Source organism: Cyclopterus lumpus, chromosome 8, assembly GCF_009769545.1.
Source record: "Cyclopterus lumpus isolate fCycLum1 chromosome 8, fCycLum1.pri, whole genome shotgun sequence".
Classification (NCBI taxonomy): Eukaryota; Metazoa; Chordata; class Actinopteri; order Perciformes; family Cyclopteridae; genus Cyclopterus; species Cyclopterus lumpus.
The window spans coordinates 8,853,031-8,872,556 of record NC_046973.1 but is presented as its reverse complement, the minus strand read 5'-3'; the positions used below and the strand labels follow the sequence as shown (position 1 = coordinate 8,872,556).

General features: G+C 39.6%; 1 protein-coding gene across 1 annotated transcript in view; it reads right to left on the bottom strand.

Annotated features, from left to right (window-relative positions):
• si:dkeyp-72e1.9 (syntaxin-binding protein 4) overlaps window positions 1-18,422 on the bottom strand; it is a 52,470-nt gene extending 34,048 nt beyond the window's left edge. Inside the window, exons 1-5 of the mRNA XM_034539738.1 lie at window positions 18,263-18,422; window positions 13,173-13,246; window positions 6,123-6,218; window positions 3,398-3,467; window positions 3,241-3,315 (exon numbers count right to left, since the gene is read on the bottom strand). Of these exons, the coding sequence (XP_034395629.1) occupies window positions 3,241-3,315; window positions 3,398-3,467; window positions 6,123-6,218; window positions 13,173-13,246; window positions 18,263-18,309 (362 nt within the window). The 5' untranslated portion in view covers window positions 18,310-18,422. The remainder of the gene's footprint in view (window positions 1-3,240; window positions 3,316-3,397; window positions 3,468-6,122; window positions 6,219-13,172; window positions 13,247-18,262) is intronic.
• Between the last annotated feature and the right edge of the window lie 1,104 nt (window positions 18,423-19,526).

Sequence of the window (19,526 nt, the reverse complement as noted above, 5' to 3'; positions counted from 1 at the left end):
GACCAGGCGGCAACCTTCGGTTCTGTGCTGGAAATGCGAAAGTGTCTTAAACTTGCATTCTCTTAAACTTGCATTCTCTCTAATGCAAAAAAGAAGTCAGATTGTTTAGAACTGTCATTGTCTCTATTGTTGAGTTGTGGTGGATTTTATATATACATGCACATGTAGATAAGAGAGGTTATGTTTTAAATTAATACATAAAGAAAGTTATGATAATTAATTTGAGGAATATTCTGAGGAATGTATTATGAGAGAGGATCACTGTTTTATTATTCTGTTTGTTAATGACACATGTAATGATTAATTGTATGATGCATGAGAATGAATGGATGTTTTATTGTTCAGACAATAGTTAAAAGGGATGCCGATTGAAACCTGAGATGTTGTTTTTATTCTGAAGGCAGGATAATAGGGTTTTATTCTGAAGGGGAACTTCCTGTCCTTGACCGGCAGTGTGAGCTTTGACCCCGCTAGCTTATCGATTGGAGGCATTCTTTGAAGTGGCCAATGGAACTAACCTTCAGGTGTGAACCTTATGTCTTATTTGCTGGTCAACGTAGCATGCTGTGTCTCTGAAAGGTATTTGCATGAATACCTCCACTAACCAATGGGAGCTTAGCTCAGCGAATGGACTGCGAATAAAACTAATTGTAAGATGTGAATTTGGTCTCTTACGTGGTGACGCCAGACAGAAACTGCTGGCTACGTCAGGAGACTGTGGAAGCGAAGCCATGTGAGTGCGTCCGGGCCTGGACTGTGTGTATGTATACAGATGACTCTTGTTTGTTATGATTAAATAATGATTATTATATATCTCTGGCTTCGGAGCTTCTTCTTCCAAGCACCAGGCAGCTCGAGATTCTCTGAACTTTTACACTATGAAATCTATTGTCTAACAAGTGGGATGTTGTGGTCACTGAACATGATTAGAAATACAATTTCACATTTAATCTTTAAAACAAGCACTAAGATTACATTACAAGAAAGTGACCTTTAATAGACAAAAACACCATCAGTCTTTCCATGTGCCTAAAACCAAATCATTTTACAAAGACTTAATTTTAGTGCAAACTATTGTGCTGCCGTTGACAATGAGTCTACCAAGCTGGCTGCAGTGTTCAGGTTAAGCTATGCATCCTAATATCCCAACAAGCAAAAGGTTGTTTGAACCAAACGAAACCGGTCGACACCTCAACCATACCATGTGAAAGTTGTATTCGCCATTATATCCGTGTCTCAATACTGAGTGTAGAATGGGATATTTTAAGTCCAGGAAAAGATTGTATGCAAAAGAGAAATTATGACCCAAAATAAATAAATGTAGATGTGTTTAACAAAAGTATTTGAATGTTTGCATTATCCACATTAGCACACAACTCTCTCACTCACTGACTTTGACTAATGTTCCTCCTCTGTGTTCACCCTGTTCTGTTGCTCTGTCAACATCAGCCATCTGTCTCTTGAGCTCTCAAAACAGTCAATAGGATAGCTGGAACATCCGTTGACTCTTGTTGCTTCTGGTGTTGTCGTGGTTTTAGTGGTTTGACCCTTTTAAGAAGGCTTTCCTGAGGTTATGATACCAGTAAATGTCATTTCATTTTCTTTACATGTTTAAATGCTGGCGCAGCTGCTAAGCATGCAGCTATCGCTAAGCTATTTCTGACTTGTTTTTATAAGAAGAACAGGAAGTCTGTTGAGGGGGAGACAGAGACAGACAGACGGCATAATCCCGAACCCCCCCCCCCCCCCCCCCCCCTCCAGCTCCGTCCTCTGCTCTGGAAAGGTTAGTTAAAGCACAGAGCACGGATTAACTCATCTTGTCAGGATCACAGCTCTAGGTTAAGCTCTCTCCTCTCCTCAGTCTGCTGTCATTCCACCACAAAGACAAGAGTGTTATTCACCTCAAAATTACAAGACATTCACGTTCAAACCTTCATGAATCTTCTTCTTCATGGATGTCACTTGTCATGCAGTTCTACATATTCATATTAGGATCTGCCTAATAAATCCACAGCGTGCTCCTGGTGGCTCTCAAAGTTATATTAGCACTGTTAACGTCTAATTTCCTGCACGTATCCTCAAATCATCCAAATCATGTCACCGTGTCAGAGTCTCTTAACTGAGCATAATACCTACTAACAGACAATATCATATATTTTCTGAAAATAAGGTCCGACATGTTCATGTGCAACTGTCTTGCTCTTATAAATTACAAATCCCCTAGAGCAGGGGTGGGCAAACTTTTTGGCTGAGGGGCCACATTGACTTTTAAAATTTGACAGACGGGCCGGGCCAGTATCAGATGGATGGAGAGCAGGGGCGTTTGTAGGATTCCAAGAAAGGGGGGGCTAAGCCCCAAGGAAGGGGAGTGTCACCTTGGTGAATGTGTGCGCGCACACATTTTTTTCTCCCCTGATATCCATTGTTTCTGACAGTTCATAGATTGGTTCAATCAGAGATAGTGTGATTTTGCTCTGTAGTTTTGTTTGCATTCAGTATATGAGAGACATAATTTCAGGGTCACAGTGATATGTTCTGCTCATTTGGACACTATCACTGAGATAAATAGTTCAGTGTAAAATATACCATTCAATGGAAAAAAATATTATAATAATCTATATTAATGCAAAGAATAGAGCGATGTCGATAGTTATTTCTTGTATTTCGAATTCGCTTGTTCACACTCAGCTGATGGAGACAGTTTCTAACTTCCCTTTCATTTGCCTCAAGTAAACCTGAATGTAAGCAGGTAACACTCGTTAACAACTACAGACAGACACATTCTGTAACTATCTGGACTTACAGGTAAACCTGAATGTAAGCAGGTAACACTCGTTAAAACTACCGACACCCACATTCTGTAGCCCCCCTAAAATAGGCCTAACGACGCCCCTGATGGAGAGTGTTTGTGTGAACCAATATGAATTACAAGTAAAAGCCAATAACTAAAAAGTAAAGAAACCGTTTCAGTGTTGTTGGTCCGAGGCGGTGCAGTCCTGTGGGTTTGATGTGCGTTTGTTATGCCGAGGAAAAATACTCTGGATGCAGCTGTTAATTTTACAACTCTAAAACTCTTGTAGTACGAACCCCGTCTCCGGCGACAGAAAGTGACATGCCAAATTCAAATTACCGGAACTCTTCGAAAGTTAACGCTTTACGACGTAATTGCAAAGGATTGTGAACACTAAGAAGCGGCGCTTTCCAGCGGTATGCGGTACATCACGGTGCTACTTTGCTTACTTTGCTTCCTCGTCTCTGGCTATGAGAAGGCGCATGAGATTAGTTGCAGAGGCTGCTCTCAAGATGTCCACAGCTCTGAAAAACAAACACACAGTTACATTATTGTCAATCATGTGCTTAAATTAATGATAAGAGCAGTAATTCTTTACTGGACTACCTTTCACTTGTGACTCCCACTAGACTGTCCCCGTTCACCTCCAAGATCTGGTCCCCTGGCATCAGGTTTCCTGTCAAGAGGTCAGAGAAAGGTCAGCTGGTCTTTAGTCCTGTGGTACACAGTGGCAGTATCAGCTACAAGAAGAACTGGTAAAAACTATCATTAGGCTGTACACAAACTACACCATGGTCATGAGCGTGAGTACACACAACGAGTCGGCGTGAGGACATTTAGTTGTCTCAGTTAGCCACTTGTTAGCAACTGCCTTTTTAAAGACTTTTACATTCACAAAAGAGGATTCTACTGGCGTATTTTATATCGAAGAATTACAATATTTTTAACTCTGTTAACCACAGACCTTATTTGAGGAATCTAACCAGAAACCCATTAAAAAAGAGAGACTAGGGAAATAAATAAATTAGATCATTATTTTATAGAATTGCAGTTAATTTATTTGTCAGGAACTGAACATAAGATCTGTTATTGAGCAATGGTGATCTGAGCTACTGCTCTTCTAAAGATCAAAGAATGTCAAGCTGTAATCCCCTGGGACAGGGATGTCGTATGTGTACAGATTGTAAAGCCCTCTGAGGCAAATTTGTAATTTGTGATATTGGGCTATACAAAATAAACTGAATTGAATTGAATTGAATTGAATTAATGATACAAACACTTAATATGTGCACTAAATCCATCATTCATGACAGAGAGAAAGTAGGCCATGCCAGTGTTGTGGTGTAATGCATTCATGTTTTCATAGAAGTGTGTTCTGTCATTCATTCACTTCTATTCCTTATGAGTTCATCCACGCTGTTCTACACTAAGACACATGGGGGGGTTTCTGCGGGTTTCTTAGGCGCTGTCGAATTACATTTGTCCTTGTGTACTAAAGGACAGCCAAGGTTTTGTGCAAGTAAAGTGAAAGACGAGTGGCACATTGGGTTTGGTTTCATGCAATATGTATTTGAAAGCGTTCTTGTAAAATATGGGAGGGGAGGATGGATATTTCTACAAATAGCTGCTGCACGTGATTTATTGCTGCTGAATGACCAGAAATGTATTCAATATACAGTTAGTTTACTAAAGATCACAACTACAAAACCAGACAAAGGAGCAGCAGGTATGCTTTGTTTCCAAAAATAAACAATCTCCATAAAGAATTCTAAAAGTTTCAAAAACTTCCCCTTAGGTATTTTCACAAGCCATTCAATCACTGATCTTTGTGTTGACGACACAGGCTATTCATCCAACATTTCTCCCAGACAGCTTAAAGGAATACGAATAAGAAACCAGGCTTCAAAACCTTGTTGCAAAGGGCCATGAAACACAAAATGGCCATGTTTTGTTCTCTAATAACGGGATTGAGCTAATCATTCTCGTTACTTGTCACCATCCCACACTTTAAACATCGCTTACCAATTTGTTCAATAAAGGCTATACATGTTTGAAGATGTGCCTTCTCTTTTGTTTTCTACACTTTGGTACAATGCTAAGAAGACGTCCTCTCAACCAAGTTCACATCCAACCCACAGCTGCACATGAAACAAGACTGCCTGGATCATTTGGCTTCCCTTCCTCCATCACATGCAGGCTCATTAGAATATATCGCCCACAGCTTGAGAACTACCTTTACAAAGGTGCACCATATTTTCCTGCAAGCCAATCAGAGCAGACCGGGCTTTTTTCCAGAGGGGGGTAAAGAGACGGGTACTGTATTTCAGACAGAGGGTGAACACAGGTGTATTCAGACAAACAGTGTGAGACTAAGTAAATAGTCTTTTGAATATTGAAGCGGGAAACATGTTTCAAGTAAAAATCTGAAATACAAGTAGGAACCTGAAAATGAGCATATGTCTCCTTTAAATATACAGATGATTGATGACAAAGGTAAGAAAAAACAGTGACAGCAGAGCAGGTCCGTGATACAGGAGCTATAGGTAAATGTTAGGGGAGCTATCCATCTATAGGTGCGCTTCAAAGGAGGGAAGAAAAAAAATTTACTTTACTTTTTATATTTTTTACGTTTACTATTTCAATACTATTATTTTCGAAATATATATATATTTTGTTATTAAAAAGCACACAACAAAATAACTTCGTGGCCAATAAAAAAAATATTTTCTGTGTTGCCCAGTGTATCAACATAAAGGCGAATAAATAGATAGAGTGAACGTAAGATAGTCCAACTATAAATTCATAAGGTAAAGTTGGAAAGACTATTCAGTTGTTTGAGGAATAATCTAAATAATACTTTTAAGAAATACTGTTTATTTTAAGTGTGATCTGCATAGCTTAATCTCAAAGATATAAAGCAGTTCCTGTGTGAGTGGGTGAACACATTGTTTGGTGGTGGAATTGGCTGCGATGAATGGGACGCCAAATCGTCTCCGAGTGATTTGAATTACAAACGGAGAATGGCAGTTAGGGAGAAACTAGCAGTTACAGAAAGCTCATCCATTTGATGGCCTCTGTGTATGTTCTGCACTTCTGTCGTATGGTTATCTTTGAATGGACGAGATTTATCTTTGAATTGAAGAGATTTATCTTTGAATTGAAGAGATTTATCCTTGAATTGAAGATATTTATCTTTGAATTGAAGTGATTTGTCTTTGAATTGAAGATATTTATCTTTGAATTGAAGTGATTTGTCTTTGAATTGAAGAGATAAAAGTAATCTGGGAAAAGTAATGACAAGAAAACGTACCCTGGAGGATACGCTACTCACCATCACTTGATGCAAGGCCACCTGGTAAAATCCGTTTGACGTAGACTCCAAACTCCTCTCCAGTGAGCTCCTTCACTCCACCGATCACTTTAATCCCTGTTGAGAGGAGAAGAAAAATCACTTCTATGTTTTTGCAAACAATCGAAGATATCAATCAAGGTGATAATAAATAATGAGTTTCTTCTTGCTTAATCGCGTTCAAGCGAAGGTAGTTCGCAAAGATTTGCCATCACATTTTGTTGTTTGTTAAAGGTTCTATAGAATATTCAGAGCATCAATATAGCAGCAAACAACTATTATCAATGTAAAGATATAGTGTAGTAATGTCTACCTTAGCAGAATGTTGGTTTTGTTGATGACATTAACCAGTGACACTGGTAGTCACTGGTATGACACTAAAATAGTGTTGTTATTTATCTAAATCAATCATCATTTTTGGATAGCGGGGACTGGGGGATTGGGTATAATGGCACCAAAAAAAAGATGACTGATATGGACTTATATGCCTTCCACAGTTCTAGGACTTAACCTATTTGGTGTTAAGTTATCTCCGCCAGTTGTAAGTTAGCCTAGGGCCTATACAAGCAACGTTTTACGTTACTTGTATAACGTTCACTCAGCACTTATTTCTGTGATTGAATGAAGTATGTTTGACGAGGCTCTACAGCTCTGGTTGTATTCATTCAATAAACATCACAGCAGAGGTCTTTGCAGACTCACCTGGAGGTAACCTGGTGACCAGGTAGTTTGTAATGTTCAGACAACACGTTCTCACATCAATGCATTAAATAATGTAGCTTGGTCAGTGGCAGTAAGTTTCAAACAATGATCTCTTTGTACCACTAGCACGTCTCAGTGACGGTGTGTCAGTGCAATATACGCTCTTTACATGCACATCCTCTTTTCAAAATACATTGTTGTCTTCACAGAAAGTTAGGTTGAAGCAACAAAACCACTTAGTTTGGTTGAGGAAAAGAGGGAGGTTAACATTAACTTGACGAGCAACTGTGGCTCAGTGGTGGAGCAGGGTCGTCCCTCAATCAGAGGATCGGTGGTCCGATCTCTGGCTCCTCGATTTGTCCTTTTTTCTTAACCCCAAATTTCTCCTGCAGGCTGTTCCTTTGGTGTATGAATGAGTATGATGATAGTTAGTACTGATGAGCAGGTGGCACCTTGCATGGTAGTCCATTTACCATTTGACTGACCAACGACTTGCTGACAGTTATAGGTTTAAGTAAGCTTAAGTTTACTTATATGACCTTCCCAGGCCGCTTCTGTAAGCAGTATTCCAATAAAATGGCAGCTGCCGACAAACGACCTTCCCCTCACTCCCATGAGATCACAATATTGAAATTCCCATCTGTACCAAGTGACTTGTCGAGTATTATTCATTTATGTACTGTAATTAGCATTTGTTCCATCTAGAGTTCTTCAGCTTTTCATTGTGGAGCTTGAAAAAATTATATTTTGTAAAGTAGTGTTGACTTAAGCATAGTTTATACTTACCTGAAGCCGGAGTGCCAGAAAATGACCTTATCACTGCCTGCGTGTGGTGTGCGAAGGCTCTGCAAGTGGTCGCGCCACTTTATTTTGCAGCCAAATCAAATAGTTTCTTCATAATGCATTTAATACTTGACTTGTGGGCTTAAAGGAAATGCAGTAATCCATTAATATGAAATATGAGTTTAAAGATCATTAAAATCTGCATTGTGGAGGTTAGTTTATGGCTTTTTGTCGGTTGCTTCAAAGTTAATTTAGTTTGTACGATTTGTATGTCATATGAAATAAAATCCTGAAACTCAATCAAAATCAAAAATCAGAGCAGTGGGTTTGGAGCAATTAGACTCTTGATAGCCCTCTACCTCCTTCTGTTTCATGGATTGGAATTCCATTCATACATTGTCATATTCATGTAATGTGTTTATGTAACTTTGTAATGCTGTTCATTCTGTACACATGACATCTATTGCATCTGTCCATCCGGGGAGAGGGATCCTCCTCTGTTGCTCTCCTGAAGGTTTCTTCCCTTTTTTCCCTGTGAAAGGTTATTTTTGGGGAGTTTTTCCTGATTCGATGTGAGGTCCTGGGACAGGGATGTCGTATGTGTATAGATTGTAAAGCCCTCTGAGGGTAATTTGTAATGTGTGATTCTGGGCTATACAAAATAAACTGAAGTGAATTGAATTGAATGTGACTTCTGTTTGAATACAGATACAGAGACAGATGGTGAAGAGTCCGTATGAACCCAGCTTTAGCAACTAGATAGATGCAGCACCACCGACTGAACACACGCAAAAGAAGCTCTCTAGCGTAAGTTCAGTCAGGCACGATACTGTTGCTAAGCCGGTTGTTTATTTCTCAGACATCTGCCTTTCACTTCTCACGCATGCTCACTCATAGATTAATTGTCTGGGACTGTCAATCATGATATCAGCTGTTCTGATCAGCTGGTCTCTTCTATCCAATAGCACAATACCATCATTAGCCAATGCTGCTGTCTCTTTTAAATATCATTGTCTCTCTACCTTCAGAGTAGGTAGAGCCCCTCCCCCTCCCCTCCCCATCTCCAGCCATCAGCTTCATCAACTCATCATTCTATCAGCCTCATAAGCACCACCACCAGGTCTGGACTCCACAGGGGGTTTATCTTGATGCCCCTCCATGACACATCTCCCTGTAGAGTCTAAGAGCCAAACTCTGTCAAGACTTTATCATCACATATCATCGGTTCATAATAACAAGTTGTCTTTCTTCATCTGACTTGTTTCTCCTGATTGAAATACATCATTTAGCTGATGGACCAACAGAGTGACATATGGTAGCAATCGACTGCTCAACCAATGGACTAAATTATTTCAAATCAATAAATCCAGGGGCCCCCACTAACTCAGACACTTACAATTACACACTCTTGCACATCTTTTCTCCATCAATATACACTTGACACTTTAATAATATTGTTGTTTTAACGGACTGTTGTTTGTTTGTGAACCATATTTCTAATGTACATTTTTAATATGTTCTACTTTTAAATGATGTCTGATAGTATTGCACTGAGATTATTGTTATGCACCATTCACAGAGCCAAATTCTTTGTAAGCGTAATAATGTACTTTGCAATAAACAGTTCTGATTCTGATCCAGTGTGCCAATAGCCGGTTAAGATGGCCACCACTGTGCTTGAAATGAATTCATTGAAGGGACTGAAGCCTAGCTGGTAAAGTCTCTTATTTCACAATTTGATCAGGGCTCCTTCAGTGTGAGGTCTGTTGGAAGAATGGGGGTTATGAAGTTCCCCGTCTCAGTTCTCCCTCCCTTTCTTACTCTTCTCTGAGGAAAAGAGTCTCTTGTTCTTTTGTTCTTATAATCCTCAAAGCACTGTCCTCCCCGAGCCTATCTTCAGATAAGAAAAACATCATACTAATAGGTATTACTAATGATTAATATAAAAGACATGTCTCTCTCTCTCTTCAGGGGCACATTTTGTGTTCCAAATCATTATATCCTGCTCGAGATGCATCAAGGGCACGTTTGCCTCCCAAGGATTACAAGTTCCAACGCTCTAAGACCTTGTAAAGATCACACAATTCAATGTGATGAAAAATGCAGAGTTGCTTATAAAAAGGGTTTATAATAACCCAGAAGATACATGGAAGATGGACTGTATTTATAGAGCTAGTCTTAGCAACCACTCAAAGCACTTTACAACACAAGCCAATCACCTGTAAACATTCACACACACTCCTATCGGGAGCAATTTGGGATTCAGTTAGGGCACTTGGACATGTAGACCAGGGATCGAACCACCGACCTTCTGATAATGGAGCCCTCCAACCCCTGAGCCACAGCTCTAAGAACAACATGTTCATAGATTCAAGGGTTTCAAGGGTTCAAGGATAATGTATTGTCATTATGCAACACAGGGATGCACAATCAAATTCAGTAGGAGCCCATTTGTAACACAAAAAACACACAAAACAACAGTACATTCCTAAAGTACATTTTCTGAATTTGCATCATAAATCAATTATCTGGTTAGATAATATGGAAAACCTTGTCCATTAACTTTGACTTCAACAAAGTGTCCTTTCTTTGAAGCCCACTGATGATGTTCACTGTGAACCATGCTGAGGAGGTGCAGCTTTCAGCTGCACTAACAAAGAGATTAGCATGTGCTGTCCTCAGCACCGTCTGAGAGTGTCTGTGGTCCAGAGTGGACCACAGACACTCTCCTGCTGTGGAGGTGTCAGGAGTTCAGTGCGGTGGTCTTTAGGCTTTATGTATTAGAACAGCATGTACACTTGCACATGCTCAAGTTGGACAACTATAAGCTGCTTTGCTTCTCACCTGTGTGCTGCTTAAACTGTGGGTACACACACACACATACACACACACACACACACACACACCTTCAGAAATTCTTACACCTCTCTCCTCACATGCTGTGCCTTATTTCCTCCTTTAATGCTTGTTGTAATGCTCCTAAGACAACTGTGATGTGTCAAACTGTAACGGTGTAATTGTTATTGATGGGTGAGTTAATTTGTCCGATGCATTAAAGTACAGTATAGATAGAGAGACATAATGAATCCCACTGTCCCAACTAGGCATGTCATTTTAAATTTGCTTAATATTGTGTATCAACTGCACATTACGATGACGTATACAATAATTACATAATGCATTTATGTTGGAGGGCTGTAGTTCTGAATTGTTATTTTAAGCCTATGAAAGACCATCAGATGCCATTAAATTCATAATTCAGCACCGGTACAAAATCCATTCTTCACAGTCTAACTCAGTTTTAGTGGAACGTGCACATCAGAAAGCTATGCATGGAGTATTAGGTTTGTAAGTGCCTTAGCTAACTATAGAAACACACTAAAACATAGCTATCATCAGATTAGTTTACTAACAGCTAACCTGTACCATCCCATCCTCATTTTTGTATCAGCTACACCCCTGGTAGACATAATGTAGGGTGCCAAGTAATCCTTTGACATGTTGAAATCTAAAGTTTTTTAGTTTCAGCCCCTGGTGTCATATTGTGGTGCCCATTGTTTTCCCCATCCGGTGGGGTTTTCACTTGCGTAGGCACAAGCTCCACCAGTGTGATGGTGTACGGATAAAAACAACAGCAGCTCCCTGCATGCTTAACCCAGCTGAGTTAAGTGGGTTAGGGCTTTGCCACATGACCTACTTCTCCTGCTAGGCTACCATTCTGACACTTAACAAGGATACCTACACTGCAGAGAAAATCCCTTTAAAAGTGGGACTTCAATTATTTGAGCTATTCAAAATCAGACTGCATTGCCAGATAGCGCAGGATGATTGAGTAGGGCTGCATACATTATGTTGTTAGTTTAAGCCGAGCATGTGATTTGGACTTATATGAATAAATAAATGTATTTTTGCTAGTGATGAACAATCTAACATAGTAGACTTTTACATAGAGGATATCATTTTGTTGCCACATCACTTATACCCAACATGTGACAAACTTACAAAACTAACAAAATGTTGAGTGGAAAAAAAAGTAAATGGCCACCAGAATCATAACTACAGGACCATGTGACTATGTGTAATGTGTGTGGCTCAGAGAATTGAACCCAGCCCTTTCAGCTCATTGTTCTTGTTTGAACAACTTTAGTGTTTTGGTTCAGTCTCATCACCCTGTTTCCAGCAGCAGACAGATGTTTTCAGTGAAACAGCTCTAATAAACCCGCTGTATTCTACCTGCTCAGCATCAAATAGCAGAGAGACACAGTTAGAGACGAGCCGGTAAACATTGTGGAGCATTTATCAGCTAAAGAGGAGTTGGTGGAGACCAAAACAGAGTATAAGGTGGTCAGAGGCTCTGCCCTCTGCTTGGATTGTCTTCTTATTTTGCTTTGTTGGGGACTCTTCTGGGGTGTGTCAGCAAAGAGCATTTTGGACATTACGTGGCCTTTTAACCCCCAGCCAATAAACAGTGTGTACAGCCCGTCCTCATTCCCATGTCAAAAAACGCCACTTTGTTGCACCCCACAGCATCTTGTGGTACAGACAAAGCAGACAGGCCACTGCAGGAATAAGCTACCATGAGCTGCATTCATTCAACATGTTTATTAGTTTGGACATTTGTCTTATTGTAAGTCGCTTTGGATAAAAGTGTCAGCTAAATGAAATGTAATGTAATTAGTGCTTTAGCATGTATCTGCCATAAAACAATCAGAAAATAAAGTTTTATTCCATGAATTGACAGCTTTAATCTCACCAGTGACAGTCCCTCTCTCCCCAATCATCTCTCTCTCTCTCTTGTTGAGCAGGAACCGGGGGGTGAATTTAAATGCTGTGTTCACAAAAATGTGATGACATAATACCTTTAAATGAGCAATAATAACCCTCTCAACATAACAGCTTTGTAAAAGCTTGTTTTGCTGCAACCAAGGGGCCAAACGTTAACATGCCTTCATCTGAACTCCCACCATTTCTGTAACTTTGATGAATACATGCTTTTCATTGAAACTTAACTCTCACCTCCAGATCTCCAGATCTCACATTGTCCTGTCTTGTCTCGACTAGTGCAACTTTTTAAAGCAGATATTAAGACCTGTATTTGTTCTTCAATGTATTGGTTGATGTGTATATTTGGCTAACTCGCTACTCATGCAGTAGATTTTATTTAGTGTGAGGATAAATTACAGGCCAACGCTTTATTTTATGAGAGGAGGTTACATGTTCTCTCTGCTTCAGTGAGGGTTAAGTGTTATATTTTATGAGAAGTTACATGTTCTCTCTGCTTCAGTGAGGGTTATGGTTAAGGTTTCTTCTTGTTGCTCCAGTTTTCTCCCACAGTCCAAACACAATTGGAGTAAGTTGTGTCTACTGTAAGTGTGTTAGCCGTGCGATAGACTAGCAACCTGTCCAGTGTGTCTCTAACCCAGTGAATGCTTTATATAGAGTGAATTATAGAGATAAAGAGGGCATCTGCAGGAAAAAACATTGGTACCAACAGTTTTTTTGAAGAAGTTCTATCTATGTTTGCTGAAGAGAAAAGAAAAGACTTACCCAGGCCATTCTCACAATCAGTAAACTCCATGGAATGAACAGCTCTGTCTACTCCGTATGGACCCATTAGTGTCCTGTTGGGGATGGAGGGATGATGAGGATGGAGAAAACAGAGAGCAAGAGACAGAAGAGAGGAGAAAATAAGAGATCACAAACTACTTCTGTACTTGGTTTCCCTTCACAGATTAGACCCTTCAGTTGCAAAGTGTCACAGCCAGACTGACTACTCACTGAAAAGGAATTTGACTATGTGGTGAATCCAGAGCCTTATGTCTGTCAGAGAGTGTGTCCTAAAGCCTTACAGCTTGTGTCCACCAAAGCCTGTTTTCCCAACTGAAAACACCCAACTGGAGCATTTAAGAGAGCTTTGGAGATCCAGTGTTCATGTGAGAAGCATTGGTTGCCTGTGGTTGCTGTTACATCTACAGTACATTGGTAGAGTCTATGTGAATTCCTGGATATCAAATATTCATCTGCCATTTTGTAGTTGTCCCAGCAATATGTGTTCTTCAAGAAAACTAAGGTAGCATGTCACACGAATGGTTAAGCTACTTATAAGTCAAATAATTGACTACCCAATTAATTTTGAAAGAGCAATGGCCAATTGAGGAACTCCAACACTCAACCAACCAATGGTGTCAGTTCATCACTCACTCAGTTAGTGAGGGACAGACTTCATGTTTATAGGCCTGGCTCCACTTTTCTGAGAAAAGAAAAACCAGTAGGCCAGGTGTATGGTATATACATACAATTAGGTAGTATGGAATTGGAACACTTGTCCAACTCAGACAGTCTCACGTGTGAAACCAGAACATTGGAGCTGAGGGACCCAAGTAGAATATAGTAACAGTATTTTCTGTTGACACAACAGTTTTGTTGACACTATCTACCATTACTTGCTCAGAGTTGCAGAAATACAGCTCTGGATGGATGGACTCAGAGGTTTATATATAGCATTTGACTCCATGTACATTTTTAACAAAAGAGCACCAAACACTGAATATTGGTTGGAAAATATATGTTCAGATTGCATCAGTGTTGAATAAGAAGAAGATAATAAAAAGTGTTGGTGTGTGTCTGCTGCCACCTTGGACACCCACCCATCAGCGAATAAGGCATCCACCTCTAGAATAGTCTTCCCAGTGGAGGCAGTGGCAGTCTTCTTTCTAAAAGGTCTCCCCTCTGCATTTGTTTATTCAGGATGTCTGAAAATATGCTCATCTTCAAATCTTTCAGTAACTGATCAGAACTCAGAATTTCTAGTTTTATACTCAGAAGAATATGGATGATATGGAGTTAGTGTGTACAAGTATTTAGTGAGAATGTACCTCCTAGTAATATAGAATATATCATATTATAGATTGTAAAGCCCCCTTTGGGCCATACAACATAAATATAATTGATTTGAATTGAATGTATGGTATGCCGACAGATCGGTAGTACAACATTTGCATATATGGTGTCCAAACAACTCTTTCTTATAGCTGTTGATAGAGTTTTCTATGTATCTTATCCTAAGTGATCTTGTCTTTGCCTTTGACAAGTAGTTCAAGTTGCTCCAGGGCGAGTATCAGAACTCGATACCTTAAATAAACCAGTACCAAGTGGTATCTAAACTTCTCCAGTCAAACAATATCTGCAATCAATCCGTTTTGTGTTCAGCTCAATAACTGACTATTCGGACACTTGATCTACTCATAAAATAAAATATTTAGGCAACTTTTTGGATCATCATGTTTCTCCACCCGAACAACCTCATTGTTAGCTTAGTTTGGGGACTGTTTGGGGACTGTTTGTCTAACTGTTTGCTAACAGTTTTGTCCAGAAAGAATCTGCTCTGACTGTGTGCTTTGTTTGGAGCTGAGCAGATAGAATACAAGGTTTATCAGAGCTGATGACGATGATATAGTGTTTTTATTGTGTTGATCATTCTTTATGTCTTGAAGATTTTAGGTTGTTCCTATTTCCTTATTGTTAAATTATTAAGAAGCATTAGGTCAGGTCAGGTATGGGGGCATGCGCCAAGGCAGCGTGTTGCTGCGTCCACCTTCCGACGGTACTCCCGGGGTCTCCGTATGGCCATCCTCCAGGCGGACACTTGTCCCAGCCCCATCCCACCGAAGTAACGATCAACCTGACGAAGCCACGAGGCACTTGGGCGACCCCTAGGTCTCCTCCACCCAACAGGGTCTCTCAAAGAGAGAATCCTGTTGGCCGGGTCAGCCTCATGGAATCGTGCCACATGCCCGTAGTGCCACAGCTGGCACTCTCGTATAATGCAGGTAACATACCTCATCCGAGTCTCCCAGAGTAACCGCTCATTAGGTACAAAATCCGACCAAGAAGAAGCATGGCGATAGTTTGTTTCCACGGACTGTGAATAACTAATACATTTTGATAGTTTTTTGATAGAAGATAGTTTACAGATTTGCATATTTTAAGATATTTAAATTGTAACTAAACTTTGATTCATAGTCTGATATGATGACTTTGATTTGTAGTTAATTATGACAGGAGTGGCCTTTCCTTTGTTTTCTGAATGTGTTTAGCTCAATTTGAATTATTCCTGACATTGACTCAATTAAAGAACATCCATATTTGCTCAGACTGAACATGACAAAATATGATGTAAGATAGCATAGAAAAGCATAGATAAACTAGTGCACACTTTTATCCATTAGTACCTGTAAAGACTACTATCAACACTTTTGAGAGAATGTCATGTTCATAGTTTTGAAATGTATTCTCATCAATGAAATTCACATTTCCCTGTCTGGTTGCCACTCGAACGACAAGGAGGATAGGAGGATTATCAATATTTCAGATGCAGAGGGTTCATAAGTAGCAACCTGAGACTGCTGTCAGTGAAACAATGGGGCTAATCGAGGACATACTGAACATCAAATGAGAACACTTTGCTTATGAAGGAAAGCAGCTTCATAAAGTCTGAAGACAGGAAGAAATGTGGGGCATTATACTGAAACAGGCTTTAAGAGTGAAAGTCTCACACTAAGCTTCCTTTCATGGGCATGCCCAATTCTGATTGACTGTTTAAGCAAAGAGCACATATTAAAATGTTTCTTTGTAAAAAATAATGTATTCTTGACAAACAAAAACGTTTTTAGCTCAAGTTTCATTGTTCACAAGATCACAACTAGGTCATCTCCATGACAACAACATATCTGCATATATGATGAGTTATTTTTTGGGGGGAGTTTTTCCTGATCCGATGTGAGGTCCTGGGACAGGGATGTCGTATGTGTACAGACTGTAAAGCCCTCTGAGGATAATTTGTGATATTGGGCTATACAAAATAAAATAAAGTGAATTGAATTGAATTGAATATCAACAGACCTTTTTCACAGCATACATGTTGACCTGTCGTAGTAAGAAAAGCACATGTGTATCTACTAACGACGAAAACCAAATGAAAATCTAGAAAACCAAATGGATCATTCGATTAATATCCATATTGCTGTGTGAACAGAAATATGACACCTCATGAACTATTAATCACATGAGCAAAAGTCATTATTTTATTGGTAGGCTTATTTCTTACGACACCCGAAACTTGCAGAAATCCAAATGTTATAATTACCATGCAATTTATTCACATAAATATTTTGTTTTTGATCAGAATAAAAGCATATATAAAAGCTGTCATGTGGATCAAACACTTCTTTAATACAGTTTGTATGGCCAAGAATTAACTTTTATGCTCAAAAGTATGCTTTTGTTTCCATTCAACGAGGCATGTTAAATGCATTTGCAACCAGAGAAATGCATTTTTTAAATCCTCAGATCCTTATCAGAGCACGACTTTACAGCCCTACAGTATAGTTTGAATTCCCGTGTTATGATTCTCACAACTTTTTTTCAGATCAACGACATTCAGATCAAACTTTTTTTTCTTAATTTAACCAAAGGCTCTCTGCCCCAGTAGTTCCAGCCTCTCTGAGATCTTCCACAATATTCATTCCATTTAATCAGGAAGAGACCAGACTTCCTCCTTGACTTCTATTTTTAAGTTTGTGGTCTGGCTCGGCCTAAACCCTGATTTACTGAAGTTACAGTTACAGCTCTCTCATTGCACAATAGTGCCCAAAATGTATCTGCTACATATTGACTAAGAATATTGTCATGGGTCAAGATTCCAAATGCCTCCTTCAGGAAACATCATTTACACACCCACAATACAAAATGTATGCACACGTTAAATGATGGAATGAAGGTTTTGTATATAATTAACACAATATAAAGTGTTGACCATCAAGTAATACATGTGAGCTAGAATCATGTGTCCCTGCTTCTTGTTGTGTTGGCCTGGAGGACCATCACTGGCAACAATTAGTCAGTCAATCAATTCGACAAACTGTCTTGATAATCCATTAATAGTGGAATTGTGAAAGTACATTTTGAAACAACACCGGTTTCATTTTCTCAAATTTTCTAAAATGACCTGCTTTTCTTTGTCTTGTATTTTTCTAATTTTTAAAAGACCAAATGATAAAGTGGAGAAAATAAACCTCTGGGTTAATTGATTATTCAAAAAACTTGAGTTGCAGCCCTAATAACTATGAAGCCTGAACATAATAAGTACATTGTGCTGAGGTTTACGGTTTTATGGTGGTCGAAAGGACTCTGAAATAAACATTATAGGTTTATGCAAACTGCTAACAGATGATTTAACATAACAGGAGGAGAGGTATCTGCCTTTGGTCTCTAGGAGACGTTATCCAGTTTTCCAGACAGCAATACAATCCTCCAGCTGACTCTTAAAGAGCATTATCAATCCAATAGTGTGCATGTGAAGCCACTGAATGGCTGTCATGGTGAGGGGCACGAGCGGCACAGCGCAAGGGTGGAGGAAGCTTACCAGAAAACACGCTGACCAGCTCCACCAGGTCACCGTGTTGCCGTCAACAGAACACCGGGGAACACTCTCATCAAACAGCACACACCGACCTGTGCGCGCGCGGCGCCGCACGAGCCCCATTCACTAAAACGCGGTGTTCTCCTCATACAGTACCGTGTACATGTCCACACCTCTCCAGCAATAAGCACCCAGAGGACCACAGCGGCGCGTGTACCTGCTAATGATGACAGCTCCTTTATACATGACTGAGAAGGTTGGCATCTTGACACCGGAGCGCTTCTCCGGTAGGACGTCGGTCGGTCGGAGCTTCCCCAGCCTTCAACCTACTGCGAGCAGCCACATGATGGTCTGTCTACACTGTCCGCTGCAAACATCTCCACCTTCACTCACATGTTTAATCTCTTACATAACCAAAGTCCCCGAAAAATTAAAAAGAGCTCAGAAAGCACCGGGGCGGGGTCCTCGTGCATTCCGGTCACTTTCCTCTGCCTGATGGACTATTAAGGTTATTCTGTTGTTGCTGAAGTATGGCAGTGAGGAATGTATCGTTACGATTGTCAAATAAATATATATTTAAAACAAATCAATTATTATTTAAAACAAATGACAAAAATACATTACATTAGTATTTCACTTTGAACATGTTGAATAAAAGGTGTCCTTGTCCTAACATCTGGTAGCTTATCGCTCTTCATTTAGAAGCTGCTATTTGAATCATCAATAGACATCCATGACTTTGCATTGTCATTTGTCATTCCCGGTCCATGCTGCAAATAACAATGATATTCCATCAATCAATCAATCAATTATGTAATCAATACAAATGTAAACAAAAAACATATGAACGTGGTAGTGATTATGTTTATTGTACTGAATTGTTGCTCAGTCTTCCAATTATGTTCCTGTACTGAATTATAGTTCCTTTCAATTTGCTGGAGTTGGGGTTATGAGATTATTAAAGGGGTCATGCCCATATTCAAAATTCATAAATTGTATTCCAAAAATAAAGTGCTAAAACTCAAAATACAGGGATGATGTTTTTGTCCCAATCCACTCCTGTGGGTTACTTGATATCACACATGATACATGATATCAAGAAAATAGAAGGGAAATCCCCCTTTGATTGAACTCACAACCCGTATACCTTATTAAACATAAACTATGAGGAGTGACAAGTAGATATTGTCTTGTTTTAAAGGGTTGCCAAAAAGCTTGGGAACAATTGATTTACAGCACTGCTCTCATTGAATGACATGATTCAGGTTAACAATCTTAGATCATTTATTTTAAACTACTTCCCATCCACCTGTTTCCTATATCGTCTTACGGTATCACAGTACATGGTGGGAGTGGCTCAGTCACACATGGCATGGCCACGCCATGGCCATCGGTGTGTGAGTGTGTGTTTAATCCAGTTTTCTGTCAATATAAAGCCAGTTCACATGTTGCTCACCTTCATTTAAAGGTTCTAAAATGTT